The following is a 17844-nucleotide window of genomic DNA, read 5'->3' on the forward strand; positions in this document are numbered from 1 at the left end:
TCCACCATCCCTCGAAATTCTGGACTGTGACTTGGAGCCGGACAGAGCACTCCGGGCCTTGGGAACCCACTAGGATCTCATGGTCATCACCCTCCATGACCACTGCAGGGAGCTCCCTCCAGGTAGCGCTGGCTCATCAGTGTCCAGGAGAGAGGCCACATTCCTGTTGGTCTCCACAGATGTCCCTGTGTATGCTGTCCATCTCAGAGCCACCTGAGGCTGTGGGACACACTCCATTCCAACTCATCTTAGCTGCCGATGGGTAGTGGCTGCCGCTCTGGAGATGCAGCTCTCAGAGCCACCTGCCTGGGTTGAAGTCCCTGTCATGCATGCAGCATAGTTAGCTCTGTCTTCTGGTGCTGGAGACTTGTCAATGCACGTGGGACACCTGGGCAGTTTTGGGAACGCGGGGCCAGTCGAGCGCTCTTTCTCAGCTCAGTCTTTCCCTGTGAGCCGAGCGTGGCTGTATTTCCAGTCTGCTCCTGTTTGGCTAGTCCCCTCCCTCTTACATCTGCCCCCTCTCGGGTCCTGGGAGAGACTGAACCAGTCACTTGTGTTCTTTCTGAGGGAGGATCAGTGTGGGGACGGGGCAACAAAAACCCAGGAGGGTCTGTGAAGTGCCTAGACCCTCAGTACCACCCACAAATGACAAGCATCACAGGTGTGGGTAGCTGCCCTTCTCATGCTTTATCTACATATATTTTTATACTTACAAACATATATGTGCACATACACAGAGGTCACTACAGATAGACCATCATGATGGTCTATGCCACACACATAGCCAGTTTCTCCAAAAATCATCCATCACCATTATCTCTATTATTAATATTATTAGCATAATAAGGACATCTAATCAGCAGAGGGGAGTGGCATACACCTTTATCCCAGCACTCTTGAAGCAGAGACAGGTGGGTCTCTCTGAGTTCAAGGCCAGCCTGGTCTACAGAATGAGTTCCAGTATAACCAGGGCTAGGCGAACAAACTCTGTCTCAAAGCAAAGCAAAACAAAACAAAAACATCTATCTAATCACGGGACGAGAGAGAGAGAGAGAGAGAGAGAGAGAGAGAGAGAGAGAGAGAGAGCGCTCAGTGGTGAAAAGCATGCATTGCTCTTGCAGAGGACCAGAGTTTGATTCCCAGTATCCATAACAATACTCACAACCACCTGTAACTCCAGTTCTGGGGGATCCAGTGACCTCTTTTGGCCTCTGTGAGCAGTTAATACACGTGGTGCAAATAAATTCATACAGGCAAATACACATAAACACATTTCTTAAAAAAGATTATCTAACATAAGATACAACTCCTTAGCAAAATTTTAAGTACATATATGGTATTGTTTGCTAATGGCACTGCTCTGCACTGAAATTTTATAACTGAAATTATATACATCACAATTTATAATATATAAACACATATGTATGTTTATACACTGGGATTTTTAGGCACTATTTATTCTGTATAACTGAAATTATACATATATATCACAATGAATAATATATAAACACATATGTATGTTTATATGTAAGATATATATATATATTTTTTTTTCTCTCTCCTCTTCCTCAGCAGGGTCTTCCCTGTATAACAAGTTAATCTTGAATTTGTAATCCTCTTGCCTAGGTCCCCCAAGTTCTGTGATTATAAGCTTATGCCACCATACCCAGCTCCCAGATATGCTTTAATAGAAACCTGCAATAAATTTTGTTTAGTAACCTGCCTTTCCCTCCAATATGGACCCTTTCATATATCACAGAATTTCTCTAAAATATAATTCTCTGTAATTACTGCTCAGGCTGCTTTGCATTCTGTATTCTGAGAAAAGCTGTGATTACCCGCTTTGTCCCGAATCTGGTCACCTCCCTGAGTATTCAGGCGATGAAGTCCTGGAAGTGGACCAGCCGACGGCAGCAGAAAGGCCTTGTAGACAGCCTGGGACAGCTCAGCAGACACACTTCCTGAGAGGCCCACTGTGGTCTTACCAGCGTGTGTGGAAGTGCCCATTTTCCTGCTCTCGCCTATGCTGGCCATATTACGATCACATTATGACCATGATGTTTTGATTTCTTCTCCAATCCGATAGGCAGAAACTTGGTGTTATTTAGGTGTCCTTGATTCCTGGTTAATCAGTCGGACCTGCTCCAAGGGTGTTTACAGTCCCTTGAAATGTCCCTTGCAATCACCTGTCCTGTGCTGGCTTGCTTTCTGCTTTCATTTTTGGTTGGGAATTAAAGGGGTCTTAGACAGTGAGTAATGGGGACGGGGCATTGTTGCAGAGAGCAATGAGGAAGACAGATGCCCTAGAATGACATCCTAGCAGGGCCAGGTATGGCTGTCCATAGGCCACAGGGGTCCCTGAGGAGATGGCCTGGGGTTAGGGGACACCCTCTGAGGGGTTCTCCATCTTCTCCCGTCACCCCTCCTTCCAGGATGCTCAGGAACAACCGCATCAGCTGCATCCACAATGACAGCTTCACAGGACTGCGCAACGTGCGGCTCCTGTCACTGTACGACAATCACATCACCACCATCTCCCCTGGAGCCTTCGACACCCTTCAGGCCCTGTCCACACTGTAAGTCTCAGCCTTGGAGGACAGGCAGGTTGGTGGCTCTGGCCGGGGGAGCCTACCTACCGTCCTAGGTGGGGATCTTCTTGGGTCTTACACTTGAAGACTCCTTTAGAGGGGGCATGGGTCCTTCTTGTTCCTTCCACTGCTCGTTCTGTCTCTGGTCCTAGAAGTTGGTCACCTAGCAGGTTATTAGCTGTCTGTGCAGGAGCATAGATCGCTGTGTGGCCAGGAGAGAACCCCACCAGGTTCACTGAGATTGGCATAAGTGCCCTCATGACCACATTCCCCACCTCTTCCAGAAACCTCCTGGCCAACCCATTCAACTGTAACTGCCAGTTAGCCTGGCTGGGTGACTGGCTTCGGAAGAGAAAGATTGTGACGGGAAACCCACGCTGCCAGAACCCCGACTTCCTGCGGCAAATTCCCCTGCAGGATGTGGCCTTCCCTGACTTCAGGTGTGAAGAAGGTAATGTGTGGGTCATCCAGCAGGGAGAGAATGGGGCTGACCAAAGAAGCTGGGCAGGCAGCACCCTACTGGCCCCTGGGGTGGGAATAGGAGACGCTGACCCTGGAGCTGCTTCTATGTAGTCAACAAAGGGGAGGGGTGATAGAAGAAGGAAATAAGCATGACTTATCCCATCACACAAAGAGAAACACAGTAACTCCTCAGTATTTTTTTCCTTGTGGAAATGTGTTTAGCCCAGACACCAGCTCCAGGGGCCTGGGGCCAACATGTCTTTCAGAGCAGGAATCGCCTGAGTCTGATTCCTCGCTAGCCAAAGACTTGGTCATCCTGTTTCCCTGAGCTTCTCTTCTCTCTGTGTCCACAGCCGTCTTGCTCTTCCAGCAGATGTAGCTTTTCCTTCAGTTCTTTCTAGGCACCACACACCGAAGTTCCTGCTGGAAGCAGATTTTTCCTGGGGTAACCAGCAACTATGCCAGCAACTATGCCCCTCCGTTGCCCGTTCTTTGGTGTATCAGCATGTCCTGCCATGGGGGCTTTTCTCAGGCTGGTATAAGCTCTCAGACCCCTCTGCTGCTGGACGCTGGATACAGGTCCCTGGTCTCCATACCTTCGCCCTCGTGCCGTTCAGATTGGACCTCTGCTCTGGAGTCACCCCAAGCAGGCCGTGTAGATATGAGGGAAAGACAAAGGAATACCCCAATTTTCACAGCAAGAAAGACAACTCAGGTGTTTTTCTAAAGAAAATCAGTAGATTTTTCTAAGAATAATTTTGTTTTCTTTTAAAATTTAAAATTAAAAAAAAAAAAAACTCAAGCCAGACACAGGACCACGTAGGCCAAGGCAGGAGAATGGAGAGTTCAAGGCCAACCGGGGCTCCATAGCAAGACCCTGGCAAAAAAGAGAGGAAGGCAGGAAGTCATCATATGATTTATACCCTCGTCACTTGCTCACACATGCATTTTATGGCTTAAATATTTTTGTTTGCTTGTTTGTTATTTTTTTAAATCCAACCCTGTATCTTGATTATAATCTCTTGCCACTGACTGGCCTTGAAAACTTTGTGGTTTTTATTTGTTTGTTTGATTGGTTGGTTTTAATTTTTGAAGACAGGATTTCTCTGGGTTGCTCTGGCTGTCCTGGAACTCACTCTGGAGACCAGGCTGGCCTTGAACTCACAGAGATCCACCTGCCTTTGCCTCAGGAGTGCTGGGATAAAGGGTGTGAGCCACCACCACCCATAGAAAACATTGTTTTACTTAGGAAACAGTCTGTTTGGGGCTGGGGATGTGGATGACTTGCCTTGCCCCAGAACCCATGTTTAAAAAAAAAAAAAAAAAGCCATATATGGAGGTGTGGGAGGCTAGTGCTAGGAAGACAGAGATGGGAGGACCTCTGGGGCTCCCTGTCTAGCCAGCCTAGCCCTCCCGAAAGTCACTGGAATGATATCCAAGGTCATTCTCTGGCCTCCACATGCATGCCCGCCCCTGGTCTTACTTTTGAAGACTCCTTCAGGGGAGGCATGGGTCCTTCTTGTTCTTCCATTGCTAGCTCTGTGTCTGGTCCTAGAAGTTGGTTATTAGCTGTTCAGGAGCGTCAGATCGCTGTGTGCCCGGGAGAGAACCCCTCCAGATTCACTGAGACTAGCAAAGTACCTTCATGACCACATTCCATATCTCTTCCAGAAAACTCCTGGCCAAACCATTCAGACGCATGTTTGTACACACACACACACACACACACACACACACACACACACACTTACACAGATAATACATGTCTTATATAAATAATGCACCATTAAAAACAAGAATTAACAATCCAAGGATAGAAAAATCACCCCTATACCACCATTCCCCCCATCTCCAGCGTGGGACAGCCTCTGTGGGCATTCTGCAGTGCTGTTTTTCAGACCCCTACTGTGTGCCTGTGAGGACACACTCAGGATTTTCAGGTCCCCTGCAAAAGCCTTTCACCACAAACCATCCTGCCCTAGATGGGCACTGAGCCAGCCCCTTGTCATTTAACAGACTTCCTCAGTGGCAATTTCACACTGTGCTCCTGGGAACACCATCATAGGTAACTCCTTCTGTTCAAATGTGATGGTCCCAGGCCGGGCGGTGGTGGCGCATTACTTTAATCTCAGCACTTAGGAGACAGAGACAGGCAGATCTCTTTGAGTTTGAGGCCAACCTGGTCTACAAGAGCTAGTTCCAGGACAGGCTCCAAAGCTACAGAGAAACCCTGTCTCGGAAAACAAAACAAAACAAAGCAAATGTGATGGTCCCTTTAGGACAACTTCCTAGGAGGGGAAAACGTGTGAACATTTTTTTGAGTGTTTGCTGCTTTTAGGCAGTGGGGCCCAGCGGCCAGGAGAGCAACTTCCAGAGGCTGCTAGGGGACTTTGCAGAGTTACGTGACCACTCTGGATTGAGTTCCACCATGTCTGAAAGGTTTCCACTCTAGTGCATCTGCTTGAGGGTGTTTTGAGAACTCTGTGAGTTCTTTGCAATGCCATGTCTGAACGGGGTCATCCCCTATAACCGAGTCACTCTCGGCAGAGGGTACATGCTGTTGTTTCATGGTCTCAACAACTCTGACCACAACCATTGGCTCTCCTGCACCCCATTATAAGAAGGGAAGACACACAGAGGGCTCTTTGCTGGAGAAATGAATGATGGATGAAGGGCTTGCTGCTCTGCATCTGCTAGGCTTGGGCCTCACCCTAAGAGGCCTCATCAGCTTGAGGACAAGTCATTCATCCTGCCCAGATCTCAGTGAAACAGAGAACTATTCACCCTCTGCACCCACTGGATGCCCGAGTGGGCCGGCTGCTGCACTGAGTGCTGGGTCTGACCAGTGCATCCTGAGGGGTGACAGGGGCACCCTTTGCAGTGTCACCAAGGGGAGCATGCTCCACACAGTGCCAGGGAGTGTCCGGTGCTCAGAGGTAGTAGTCGTGTTCCCTCCTCTGGGACCACCTTCGGTCTGAGGTGGAAGTGATTACCTGGATCTGTTTTAACCTGGAAACTTTCCCAGAAGGGGGTCTCAGGGACTTTCCCAATGAGACCAGGCCCCTGACTGACCAGGATGTCACACCTTCCTTCCCAGGTCAGGAGGAGGTGGGGTGCCTGCCCCGCCCACAGTGCCCCCAGGAGTGCGCCTGCCTGGACACCGTGGTAAGATGCAGCAACAAGCACCTCCAGGCACTGCCCAAGGGCATCCCCAAGAACGTCACAGAACTGTGAGTAGCCCCAGACTTGCAATCTCTTGGCCTGTGAAACAGGACCCGTGGGACCTGGCGGTGGGAAGAGAAGCTGCAGTGTAGGTGCTGGCCTACCAGAAGGGGGGGTTAGCCCAGAAAGGCTCCAGCATGGCTTCCACCTTTCCCGGTCCCTTCTCTATAGTTACCTCATGACAAATGCATGGTAAGGGCTCTGCTTTCAAAAAATAACATTGCTTTCCCCACTTCACAATGTTTATGGGGAAGACATTGTTAAGGTCTATAGATGCAGTGTTCCTTACATGGGTCAAGTCTGGTCTCCACAACACATCCCCTTTTAGCTGGAGATGTTTCCTCTTTGAACCATCGGCGTGGAAAGGTGGCCTGGCCCTCACGTCCCCTGCGCCAACATTCAGCATGGCGCTGCCCAGTTTCACAGCTCACGGTGTCGCAGCTCCTAGGTGGATGGAAATGCCTGCAACAGGTGCTCATGCGCTGTCTTCTCTCCTTAGATATTTGGATGGCAACCAGTTCACACTGGTTCCCGGACAGCTGGCTACCTTCAAGTACCTGCAGCTTGTGTGAGTATCCAGGTGCCTTGAGGACCCCAGGCCTGCCTCCGTGGTCAGGAGGACCATTGGTATCTAACCACCACAGTTCCTCCTTTCCAGGCATCTCCCGTTTGTGGGCAGATGCTGCTAAGGAATTCCGCCTGCTCCCACATTCGTTCTTCAGGGAACAACCATTCCCGGGAGCTGTTTTGCCATCTGGTGGCCAAATCTAGGAATTGCATCCTTTCTGGCCTCCATGAGCTGGGCCTACTGCATTGGCCATCTCCCCAAACTTCCCTGTAGGCTGGTGATTATTATTGCTCTGAGTGATCTCTGCAAGGAGCCAGGGACAAACAGAGGATGATAAAGAGTCTTTCAGTTCAATCCCTATCCCCAAACCAAATATGAAACAAGGCAGTTATCAGTCCACATACTATTTATTCTTAACCTGCTTCGTTATCACTGCCTTCCACCCTATAAGAGTACTCAGAATAAACCCCTGGATAATAAGATCAACTCCTCTTATCTTTCCAGTGTAATTAGTACCTCACCTCCATCATTTTGATCTATGTATTAGGCAAAGATTATCCAAAAAGTCCAGAGAACAGTCCATCGCAGTGTGGCTTGGCTCAGAGCTCTGTACGAGTGCAGTCCGCGGGTCAGTGTCAGCCTGAGGGCCGCCTTTAATGAATTTGCTCTCAGGGCCAACTGAGAACTGTTGTTAGTGGGTTTGTCTTAGGCAGGGAGTAAGAGTATAAGTCAACAGACTGCTCCCTTCGCCGGGAAAGCTTGGCTATGGAAACAGCGTAGCCACGGGCTGGTGACGTTCAGTTCAAGGCCTGGCTGCTCTGAACAGCACCGGCTAACATCACCGTGATGCTCCAGTTAGTCTGTCTTTGCTCAATGACCAATGTGTTTGAACCTTTCAGGGAAATGGGGGTGAAACAGTGGCTGGTGTCAGACAAAGAGACTCCATTCTGCAAGCTCCCCAGGCTTTCTGTGGCCTGACCTCTGCCAGTGGTCCAGATGTACATGAAGAAAGAAGGACAGACAGCAAGAATGTCGAGCGAGCTCTTTCTGTTAGACTGCCCCTCCCACATTAAAAGGCCCCACCTCCCCATCACAAGAAAAGAAGTGGGCCTGTCACAATAGGGAGGAGAGTTGGGATTACAGCAGAGGCAGGCTTTCTGGGTACGGAAGGAAGGGTACACAGTTAATGATTGTCAGAACTGTATACAGTAGGTAATAGGCAGACCAGGAGGCCCCAGTGGATCTCTTAGACGTCTAGGGAGGATGTAGGAGGGGGGCAAGGGCTCCCTAAGTTGCAGGGAGCAGCAGAGCAGCTGTAGATCAGGGCTTGACTGGAAGGAGGGTGTGACAAACCCACAGTGGAAGATGCCGAGAGGAGGTCTCAGGAAACCTCGGGTGGACACTGGCTTAACACAGGCAGGAACTTAGGAAGGGGACAGATGTGGACAGTGACCAGAGGCGGGACCATGGTACCAAGGGTGGAAGGCAGAAGCAGTCGCAGAACCAGGTTGAGGGCTGAGGAAGCACCAGGCCAAGCCCCACTGAGGGTCTGTAGGGCACTATGGAGTGGTGTTCTGGAAAAGGGCAGGCTGTGGCTGTGGGGGTGGTGCCATCAGCTCTAGACAGCGAGAGGAGCCAGGGACAGCACTGGGGGCACCTAGAATGGACTGAAGGGGTGCAAGGCTGGGACCTTCCCATCCTGACACCAGGGATTAGAAGCTGGGACCACAGGGGAGGACACAGACACAGTCAGGGTAGGTGGAGGGGTGTGTGAGGATGTTCTCCACCTAACATGGCCAGAGGGTGGACTATAGGAGACACTGCAGTGACGGGCTGGTTTGGCCCTCCTCTGGCCAGCTGGGTGGCTCCCTGTGAGTTAATTACTGAGAGACTGAAGACTCCAGCTCTTGATGTGTGAAATGGGATTTCACTCTGCCTCATAATTGGGGGTTGTAGTGTTCCAACTATGCTTCCTAAAGAAGGGGCTGCTAGACCTGCCAGGTAGAAGTTGGCCAGTGCCAGCTCTACCTGCAGAAGGCATGCAGGAGGCAGATTAGGGACAGAGGGAGCTCAGTGGTCAGTTGCAAGTTAATTGCCCCCACATCCTCTCCAGTTAGGGAGTGGCTCTCCCTGCTGCGGAAGGGCCAAGAGTGCATGGGAGAGGGGAGAGGCTCTGGAATTCATCCAGGGGCAAGGTCTTCTTTCTTTCCAGTCACTGATGCTCTTGCTTTTTCCAGGGACCTGAGCAACAACAAGATCAGCTCCTTAGGCAATTCTTCCTTCACCAACATGAGCCAGCTGACCACACTGTGAGTCCCAGCAGGGCTGGGTGGGCACACGGGATGTCATCAGGCTATGCTGGTATCGCTCTTGTCATTGTGACCGCATGCAGACCCCTTTCCCACCTGCAGACTAAATAACACCCCATCCATCACTTCTTGGATATTTTGGCCATGAGCAAATTAAAAAAGAAAACAACTTTTACTCTGAAATACAATGGGAAAGTACAAAAAATTGAGATATCTTATCTATCACATTTTTATAAAGCTAGCACATGTTTTGAGGCAGGAGGATGGTCACAAGCTTCAGGCTAACCAGTACTAGGTCCCAGATTAGGCTGTATGTTGAAAATTTTATTTAAATAGATTCATGGTCCAGTTTGGTTTCCCCACTCAGCACAGTTACTCCGACATCCTTCCATACGTTGGTGTTCCTTCCCCGGGGCTGCCCATGGCTCTCTATCCCGTAACCACGTCTACCACAGAATCAGTTCTCTTGCTAATCTGCCTGTCTACTGGTGGGTTCATTTATTTGGAATCTTTTGAGTTAGTGGGTTAGCTGTGGGCTCTAAAAACACAGTCCTAGCACAAATACTATTTGCTAACTTAATGACATGACCCTGGGGTGGGGAGTGGCCTCAAAGCCTTAACTCGCTCACCTATAAGATGGGGTGGGAATGGTCCTTCATCTCTGGTTCATCATAGCGTCTCCCTCCCTCCCTCCCTCCCTCCCTCCCTCCCTCCCTCCCTCCCTCCCTCCCTCCCTTCCTTCCTTCCACAGGATCCTCAGCTACAATGCCCTCCAGTGCATCCCTCCTCTGGCCTTCCAGGGGCTCCGTTCCCTGCGCCTGCTGTAAGTCTCTCTCAACGCATTCTTCTAGAAGTCTACCCCATTACCCGAGTCCTACCCCTTACCCCTAGTGGGCAGAAATATTCCCAGGTTTGGAGCCCCAGCAGGGACAATGCTCTATCCAATTATGGGAGCCCAGAATGCTCTCGTTTAACCCCTTAGAGAAGCCAAGTTTTAAGTGGGAAATGATCCAAGAGAAGAGGTGGCCGTCATCCTAAGTTTAGTTTGTGCACATGTGTGTGACAGGGAAGGGGTGGGGTGTCTAAGATAAAGGAGTCCTTTGTTTGCACAAGAGACTTCTGTTTAGATTGACAGGGTATGCTTCCAGAAATCAGCGAACTTTTTCTACAAGTTCTCAAAGTGACTCTTCCCAAAATGTTCAGCTGTGTCTGTTATGGTGGCTCCTGACCCCATCAGAACCAAGATGATAATCCTGCAGTCCTAACTTGTGACTGCCTATGTTAATCTCCTTACAAATAGCCCACTCTGTCTCTGTCCCCTGGCCAAGAGGGAGTGCCTGTGTGTTTACTTATCTTATTTATGATTAAACTCAACTCGAATTCTTTAGATGGCAAAGTCAGAGCTTCCCCCACAGTCTGGGGGCACAGGATGGCCTTCCTGGACTCTGAGGGCTCCCTTTTCCTTCCTGGGGCTACCAGGTCAGGGTTGCTGGGCTGGGGACTGTCTCCCTGCCAGCAGACACGCAGGGTGTGTCCATTCAGCAAGGGCTAGGAAGCCCTTCCCCTAGGCATCCTGCCCTATCCCTGGCCTGTGCTCCCGCAGCCTCTTCTTTCCTCAGGTCTTTGCACGGCAATGATGTCTCCACCCTCCAAGAGGGCATCTTTGCAGACGTGACGTCTCTGTCTCACTTGTGAGTAATGCCAGCCCAGTTCTCTGGGCCTCCTTGAATTTAAGCAGAACTTGGAGTCTGAGAGAGCCCCAACCCCTCAGCTCATCGGAACATGTTGCCTTTATCCTGAGTTGGGGAATGTTCCATAGTCGCCTTCTTGGCCTCTTACACACTCAGTGTAGGAGAGCAGGCCATTAGTAGGTGGGAGCAAACATTTGTTGATCTCTGGACCTGTCCCCTGCCGGTGTGACCCCCTCATAACGATCCCACAACAGGGGTAGTGTTTCCTCATTTTACACAAAAGGAACGAGAGTTAGAGAAGGGAAGATATGTGCCCAGCTGCCCAGCTGGTGGGGTGGCAGCTCCTGCCCCAGTGCCCACGCTCTTAGACTATCCCATAATACAGTCCCTGCTTCACCCATGGGCATAAGATCCTGAGATCTATTTCCCAAAGAAGTAGAATAGCATAGAGTTGCTTCCCAGGCTCTACAGCCAGCAGTGCCGTGATGATTCTTTAAAGGCAGTAGGTGAGGACTCGGGAGATGGCTCAGTCAGTAAAGCGCTTGCCATACAAGTATGAGGACCTCGACTTGACCCCCAGAACCCACATAAAAAGTTGGGGATGGTAACATGTACTAATCCTAGAGCCGGGAGGCAGAGACAGGCAGATCCCTGGGGGCTCACTGACTAGCTGGCTGACCTTACCTAGTTGATGAATTCCAGGCCAGTGAGAAACCCTGCCTCAAAGAAAAAGTGTGTGAGACCTGAAAAATAACACCCAAGGGTGTCATCTGGCCTCACATGCCTGCGTGTGTGTGTATGCACGCACACATACACACATACACACACAAATAAATAAATAAATAAATAAATAAATAAATAAATAAATAAACTAACAAACAAATGGGGCTTAATATCTCAGAGCACAGAGTTTCTGTTCAGGGTGATGCGAATGCTTTGGAAGTGAGTAGTGGAGCCTAGGGCTGGGAATACAGTCAGCATTTCTGATTTGTGCCCTGACTATGAGACAAATGATCAGCTGTTTATGATGTATCGTATATAAGACAATGAGGAGATAGGTAAGCCCAGGGCTGAGGCAGGGTTGTCCTCACCCTAGAGGTTGGGATGGTGCAGAACAGACACCTTCCTGGCATTTCTGGGTACCCTTGGCTGTGGTGTGCCTGTAGACTGTGGCCACATGGACTGCATCTGGAAGGCTTTGATCTTCTCTGACTCCCTACACACCCAGGGCCCGGGTAGGCAGGCATCCTTAGATCAGAAAGCCTTGGTGTCGGTGGTGTTTCTCTTGAAGTTCAGTCAGCCATCTTAGACGCCCCCGGTTCTGAGAATCATCTTTCCCATATTTTAATCTGCAAAGTCAGAGTGATCATAAAATAGGTAGTGCATTCACATAGGTATATGTTTTAGGGAGTTTATACTATGTTAGGTTTCCTTACGACCCCTCAAACGGCTCTTAATTTTAACTGTCTCTCCCCATATTCCCTCCCTTGTCCCCTTTTTTCCTCCTCACCCCGACTTGAATCTCCCATTCCAGTCTCTCTTCTCCGTCCACAACTATCTGTTCTAGTTCTATTTCCTAGGGAGATCTAGCTGTGCCCGCCCCCTACACATATCTTATTCTATAGCTAATCTCTGTGGGCGGGTCTATGGATTGTAGCTTGATTATCAATTAACAGCTAATATCCTCTTATAAGAGGATACATACCATATTTGTCTTTCTAGGTCTGGGTTACCTCATTCATGATGATTTTTTTCTTTCTGGTTCCACCCATTTACCTACAGATTTCATGATCTTTAAACGGTTGAGTAGTGTGTCATTGTGTAAATGTACCACATTTTGTTTATCCATTCTTCTGTTGAGGGACATCTAGGTTGTTTCCAGTTTCTGGCTATTATGAGTAGAGCAGCAATGAACATGTTTGAGCAAGTGTCTCTGTGGTAGGATGAAGCATCCTTTGGGTATGTAGAATAGCTGGATCTTGAAGTAGGTTGATTCCCATCTTCTTGAGGAACTGCCATATCGATTTCCATAGTGGCTGTATAACTTTACCCTCCCAGCAGCAATGGAGGAGTGTTTCCCTTACTCCACACCCTTGCCAGCATGAGCTGTCACTTGTTTTCATTGATTTTAGTCATTCTGACAGGTGTAAGACAGAATCTCAGAGTTGTTTTGATTTGCATTTCCCTGATGACTAAGGATATTTAGCATTTAAGTGTTTCTCAGCCATCTGAATTTCCTTTACCGAAAATTCTGCTTTATGTATTTTGGATATTAGCCTTCTATTAGATGTGTAGTTGGTACAAATTTTTTCCCATTCTGTAGGCTGTTGCTTTGTCTGAATGACAGTGTCCTTTGCCTTACAGAAGCTTTTCAGTTTCATTAGGTCTCATTTATTAATTGTTGTTCTTAGTGTCTGGGCTAACGGTATTCTGTTTTGAAAGTCTTTTCCTGTGCCAATGAATTCAAGGCTATTCCTCACTTTCTCTTCCAGATTCAGACAACATATGTTCTAAACAAACAAACCCAAAGCTGTAAAAACCAAGTTTGATTCTATAGCTGTCTTTGGGAAAATGGTGATATCAAACCTGAAGCCATACATTACATAAGATATCAATCAGTTAAGATCATTCGCTAGCCACCCATCCACTAATATTAGTCAGTTTTCTGCTATCATAGCAAAATATTGCAGATGTAGTTAGAATTTTCTTTGGGTCGCCAACCAGCTCCCAAATAAAGATACAAAAACTTATTATTAATTATGAAAGCTCAGCCTTAGCTTAGGCTTGTCCCACTAGCTCTTTTAACTTAATTTAACCTGTTTCTATTAATCTACATTTTGCCACAGGGCTTTTTACCTTCCTTTCATTCTGTAGGTCCTACTTCCCTGCTTCCTCCATGTCTGTCTGTCTGTCTGGCCCTGGTATCTCCTTGGCATCTCTTTTTCTTTCTCCCCATCCCCAGTCTAAATTCCTCCTTCTACTCACTGTCCTTGCCCAGAAGTCCTGCCAATACCTCCTCATTCGCTATTGGCCACTCAGCTTTTTATTAGACCAATCAGGTGCCTTAGGCAGGCAAGGTAAAACAGCAACACATCTTTACATCATTAAACAAATATTCCGCAACACTCAGATGATCAACTTCAAGAGAAGAAATGTTTGTTTTACCTCACAAGTTCAGAGGCTTCAGTCACTATGCTGCTTTGGGATCTATGGTATGGTGAAGGGAACATGTGGCTGAGGAAGTTATCTACCTCATAACAGTAGGGAAGAAAGGAAGAGGAGAGGCCAGGGTCCTAATATTCCCTTGCAAGGCACATCCTCAATGGTCTAATGCCTTTCATCAGATCCCACTGCTTAAAGGTCCTACTGTCAGCAGTGCCAAAGGCTGGAGTCTAAGAGTTTAACACGTGGCTTTTATGAGGGTGTTCAAGATTCAAACTCTAGCATCTACCATTTATCCATCAGCAGATATGTACCAGCTCAGGTGTGTCTAACCTGCATCCCAATACCAGAAGGTTGCATGCCCATCAGAGCTCATGGCAACAGTTCTCAGTGTTGCCCTTCACTGTTAGAACCCTGCAATTTGCTGCCTTTACCCTGCTATAGGCTAGAAAGCCAAATTTCACTGTTCATTGGGAAGTAGGTGTGAAAATTCGGTAGAAATGATTAATTACATCATGCCATGCCCATGTGGCCAAAAAGTAAGTAGTTAATGACAATTATGGCACTGTAATTTATTATTTGATGGCATGCAGAATAATTAATGTGATACAGATATGAACATAAGGACTGGTGGTGCCATGCATAATAGTGTACACTTACAATCCCAGCATAGGGGAGATCGCAAGTTCCAGGCCAGCCTGGGCTACCTAGTGGGTCCTTGTCTCAGTGAAAGGAGGAAGGAAAACAGACAGACTGGAAGGGGTCTACTAAAATGAAGTTAATTCTATTTTAGGATGGATGATCCTTTTCTTCCTGCATTCCTCTGCACTGAGGATCTGTGGGGATTTGTGTTTGGCAGGCTTCACTCCGTTCCTACTGACTGACCCAGCTAGTGTGTTCGGTGTTAGCTAGCGTCTGGTCCAGCTCTGGAGTCAGTGGCTCCTGTCCTCAAGGAACCACTTTTGCAGCCTCTGGGACCAGGGGGATGAAGACAGCACACGCATAAATTTTACCCATGAGTGGGCAGGGGGCCGGGATTCAGGTGGAGGGGTTTACAGTTTGAAACCAGGAGGGGCTGTTTCGGGCTAGGCTCCATTAATAGGAGCTGGCACGGCTTGGCATGAGCAGAGGAGACAGCTTCGGTTTCAGCATGCCCAAGTTACACCGAAGACCAACAACATGGAGTTATTTATAATCTCAGTGGGGTGTGTTCCCAAGCCACAGCCCTTTGGGATCGAGGGGCGCCTGGCTGCTGCCCTACCCACCAGTCTCCCTTAGGCCGACCTGTTCTCCACTCCCCACTGGGTCCTCAGTTGTCTTTAATTTTTAAAAATTTTAACTAACTAGTTAATATTTTGAGACAGAATCACACTACATAGCCCAACTGACCTGAAATTCGTGATCTTCCTAACTCAGACTCCTGAACCTTTTTTAAAAAAAGCTTTTGATTGAAATGTGTAAATTGCGTTGGGGTGTAGAGGCACACACCTTTAATCTCGGCACTCAGGCAGAAACAGGGGGATCTCTGAGTTTGAGGCTAGCCTGGTCTACAGAGAGAGTTCCAGGACAACTGGGGCTACACAGAGAAACCCTGTCTCAAATAACCAAAAAAAGAGTGTAAGCTGTCGTTTCGATCGGCTTCCACTGGGCAAACCGATCCCCAGGAGGAAGGGAGCTGTGACAACAGGGGCCAGTGGTCCTCAGCTGGGAAAACCCAGCCATGGGCAAGCAGGCTGATGTCTGCCCAGGACAGGAACAAGCAGCCACACGTGCAGGACAAACCAGGATGGCTTTGAGCAGCTTTAGGAGGCTGTGGCCCTGCAGTTTTCAGTAATGGAAGGGAAGGGACATTTACATCTGAGGTACGGCGTTGCTGGTGTTGGTGGTGGACATCTGTGCCAGGATGGCAGTTTGTGAAGCTCTCGGTCACGCCAAGGGCCCCACACTCAGGGCGACATCCGAGTCTTTGAGGGATTTTTCTCTAACCATCCTCTTCATGACTGGCCTATACTCCTTGTAGTTCACTATAAATTCTATACTAAGTTATTAAATGCCATAATTGTGCTGCTTTTTGATAATTTGAAAATAATATATTTTTTTGATTTTTCGAGACAGGGTTTCTCTGTAGTTTTTGGTTCCTGTCCTGGAACTAGCTCTTGTAGACCAGGCTGGCCTCGAACTCACGGAGATCCGCCTGCCTCTGCCTCCCAAGTGCTGGGATTAAAGGCATGCGCCACCACCACCCGGCTGAAAATAATATTTTAAAATAATGTTTTAAAGTAAGTATATTTTTATATTTATTTCATATAAAAATATATTTAAAAATAAGTATATTATATACCATAATATCTGTCTTCCTGTCATCTTTGGAGTCTGCCTCCGACCTTCCTCTGTGTCTGAGAGGCTCTGGTGCTGATGGGGGAAGACAATGGTGTCTTGCTCATCCCATTAGCCAGGATGGATGCTGTCAGCACACGAGGACAGAAAATTAAATACACATCAAGGTTGCACCTGCCCTCCTTCCTGAGCTGCGTGAGTCCCTCGGCGCCCATTCTAGGTTATGCGTGCTTGTCTCTCTTCCCCTCTTGATCGCAGGCTCTTTATTGAATCATAAAGTGAGCCCCAGAGATGTTAAGGGAACAGCCCAAGGTCACGGGCAGGGAGCAGCTGTGGTAGGCTGCAATCCAAGTCTTGCTCAGCTTGTTTTTTAAGATTGCACAGCGTCAGCTGTGCTATTCTGGGAGATTCCTGTTCAGAGCCACAGCCGCTTCTATCAGGCTGTACCTACCTTGGGGTGTGGGGGGGTCACTCCCTCTGCAGGCCAGAACAGGTGGGAAGTGGCTGGGTATCCAGTGACCTGATGAATGCGCCCCTTCTCGTTAACCTCACACAACCTTGAGGTTTTTGAATCGGTTGATACAGATGAGTTTCAGGTGCTGATCTGTTTACTGAAAGGAAGAACTCTGACCACTCCATTTTGTTCCATGCCCATCCTGTCTTTATGCCTCTCACTGGGTGTGGGGAAAGACTCGGAGCTTGCCATAGGGTTGGTACAGGGCTGGGCAGCTGGTGGTACTTAGGCGGGTGCAGATGTGAGGGCACAGGCGTGGTCCACGGAAGCTGATACAGCCTGCTGGGGGCAGCTCCATCATTTGACATCCACTTCTATCAGCTGGATTTCAGAGGCATCTGTTCTAGAGGAAAGCTCACACCTCATGAAGCCATGTGCAAAAGAATGTTCGCAGTCTTCTTAACTGCCAGAAAGCCCCGCAATAGGGAAACTGCTCACTAAACCACAGGGAACCTATTCTCTCCAAAGCACTTTGGCAAAATGAAGCGGATTCCTATACGCCGACCTGGACGGTTTCCAAGACCCGCTGGCTAGTGACAAGAAACACGCTGTTGGGATGTGACACACAGCAGATAGGAACCATATGCGTCCATGTGGGAAAGGGCTGGAAGGCCACACACCCACGAGCTTGGTAACTGTGCCACCTGTGTCCCTCTGTGGAGAACAGTGGCATACTGTGAGCATAGCATGGTTTATTTAACCAGTTACCGGCCGGTGAACAGTGGCAGTTTCCAGGTCCTGGGTCATTTTCTGCAGCTACAGACTGGACAAAGGATGACTTGAAAAGTTTATTCTGGTCCTGTTTCTGCAGCCTGGAAGTGCAGGAGCACAGTAATGACATGGCAGAAACACGATCAGACACTCACATGACAGAGTAGCAGTGAGGTCAGACAGATCCTTTGTAGCCAGCATCCACTCCTATGACAGCTGGCTCAGTTCTGGGGGAATGACAGTGTCCTCCTGGACTGTTACCTGTTTTATTTATTTTTAT

General features: G+C 48.5%; 1 protein-coding gene across 2 annotated transcripts in view; it reads left to right on the forward strand.

The window, feature by feature from the left end:
• The window catches only part of Slit1 (slit guidance ligand 1), a 147044-nt gene that overhangs the window by 109104 nt on the left and 20096 nt on the right, over positions 1-17844 (forward strand). For both annotated transcript variants that reach the window (XM_057777103.1, XM_057777104.1), the window contains exons 19-25: positions 2433-2576; positions 2873-3039; positions 6148-6280; positions 6772-6840; positions 9078-9149; positions 9901-9972; positions 10769-10840. In XM_057777103.1, coding sequence (XP_057633086.1) covers positions 2433-2576; positions 2873-3039; positions 6148-6280; positions 6772-6840; positions 9078-9149; positions 9901-9972; positions 10769-10840 — 729 coding nt within the window. The remainder of the gene's footprint in view (positions 1-2432; positions 2577-2872; positions 3040-6147; positions 6281-6771; positions 6841-9077; positions 9150-9900; positions 9973-10768; positions 10841-17844) is intronic.

This window comes from Chionomys nivalis, chromosome 8, assembly GCF_950005125.1.
Source record: "Chionomys nivalis chromosome 8, mChiNiv1.1, whole genome shotgun sequence".
Taxonomy (NCBI): Eukaryota; Metazoa; Chordata; class Mammalia; order Rodentia; family Cricetidae; genus Chionomys; species Chionomys nivalis.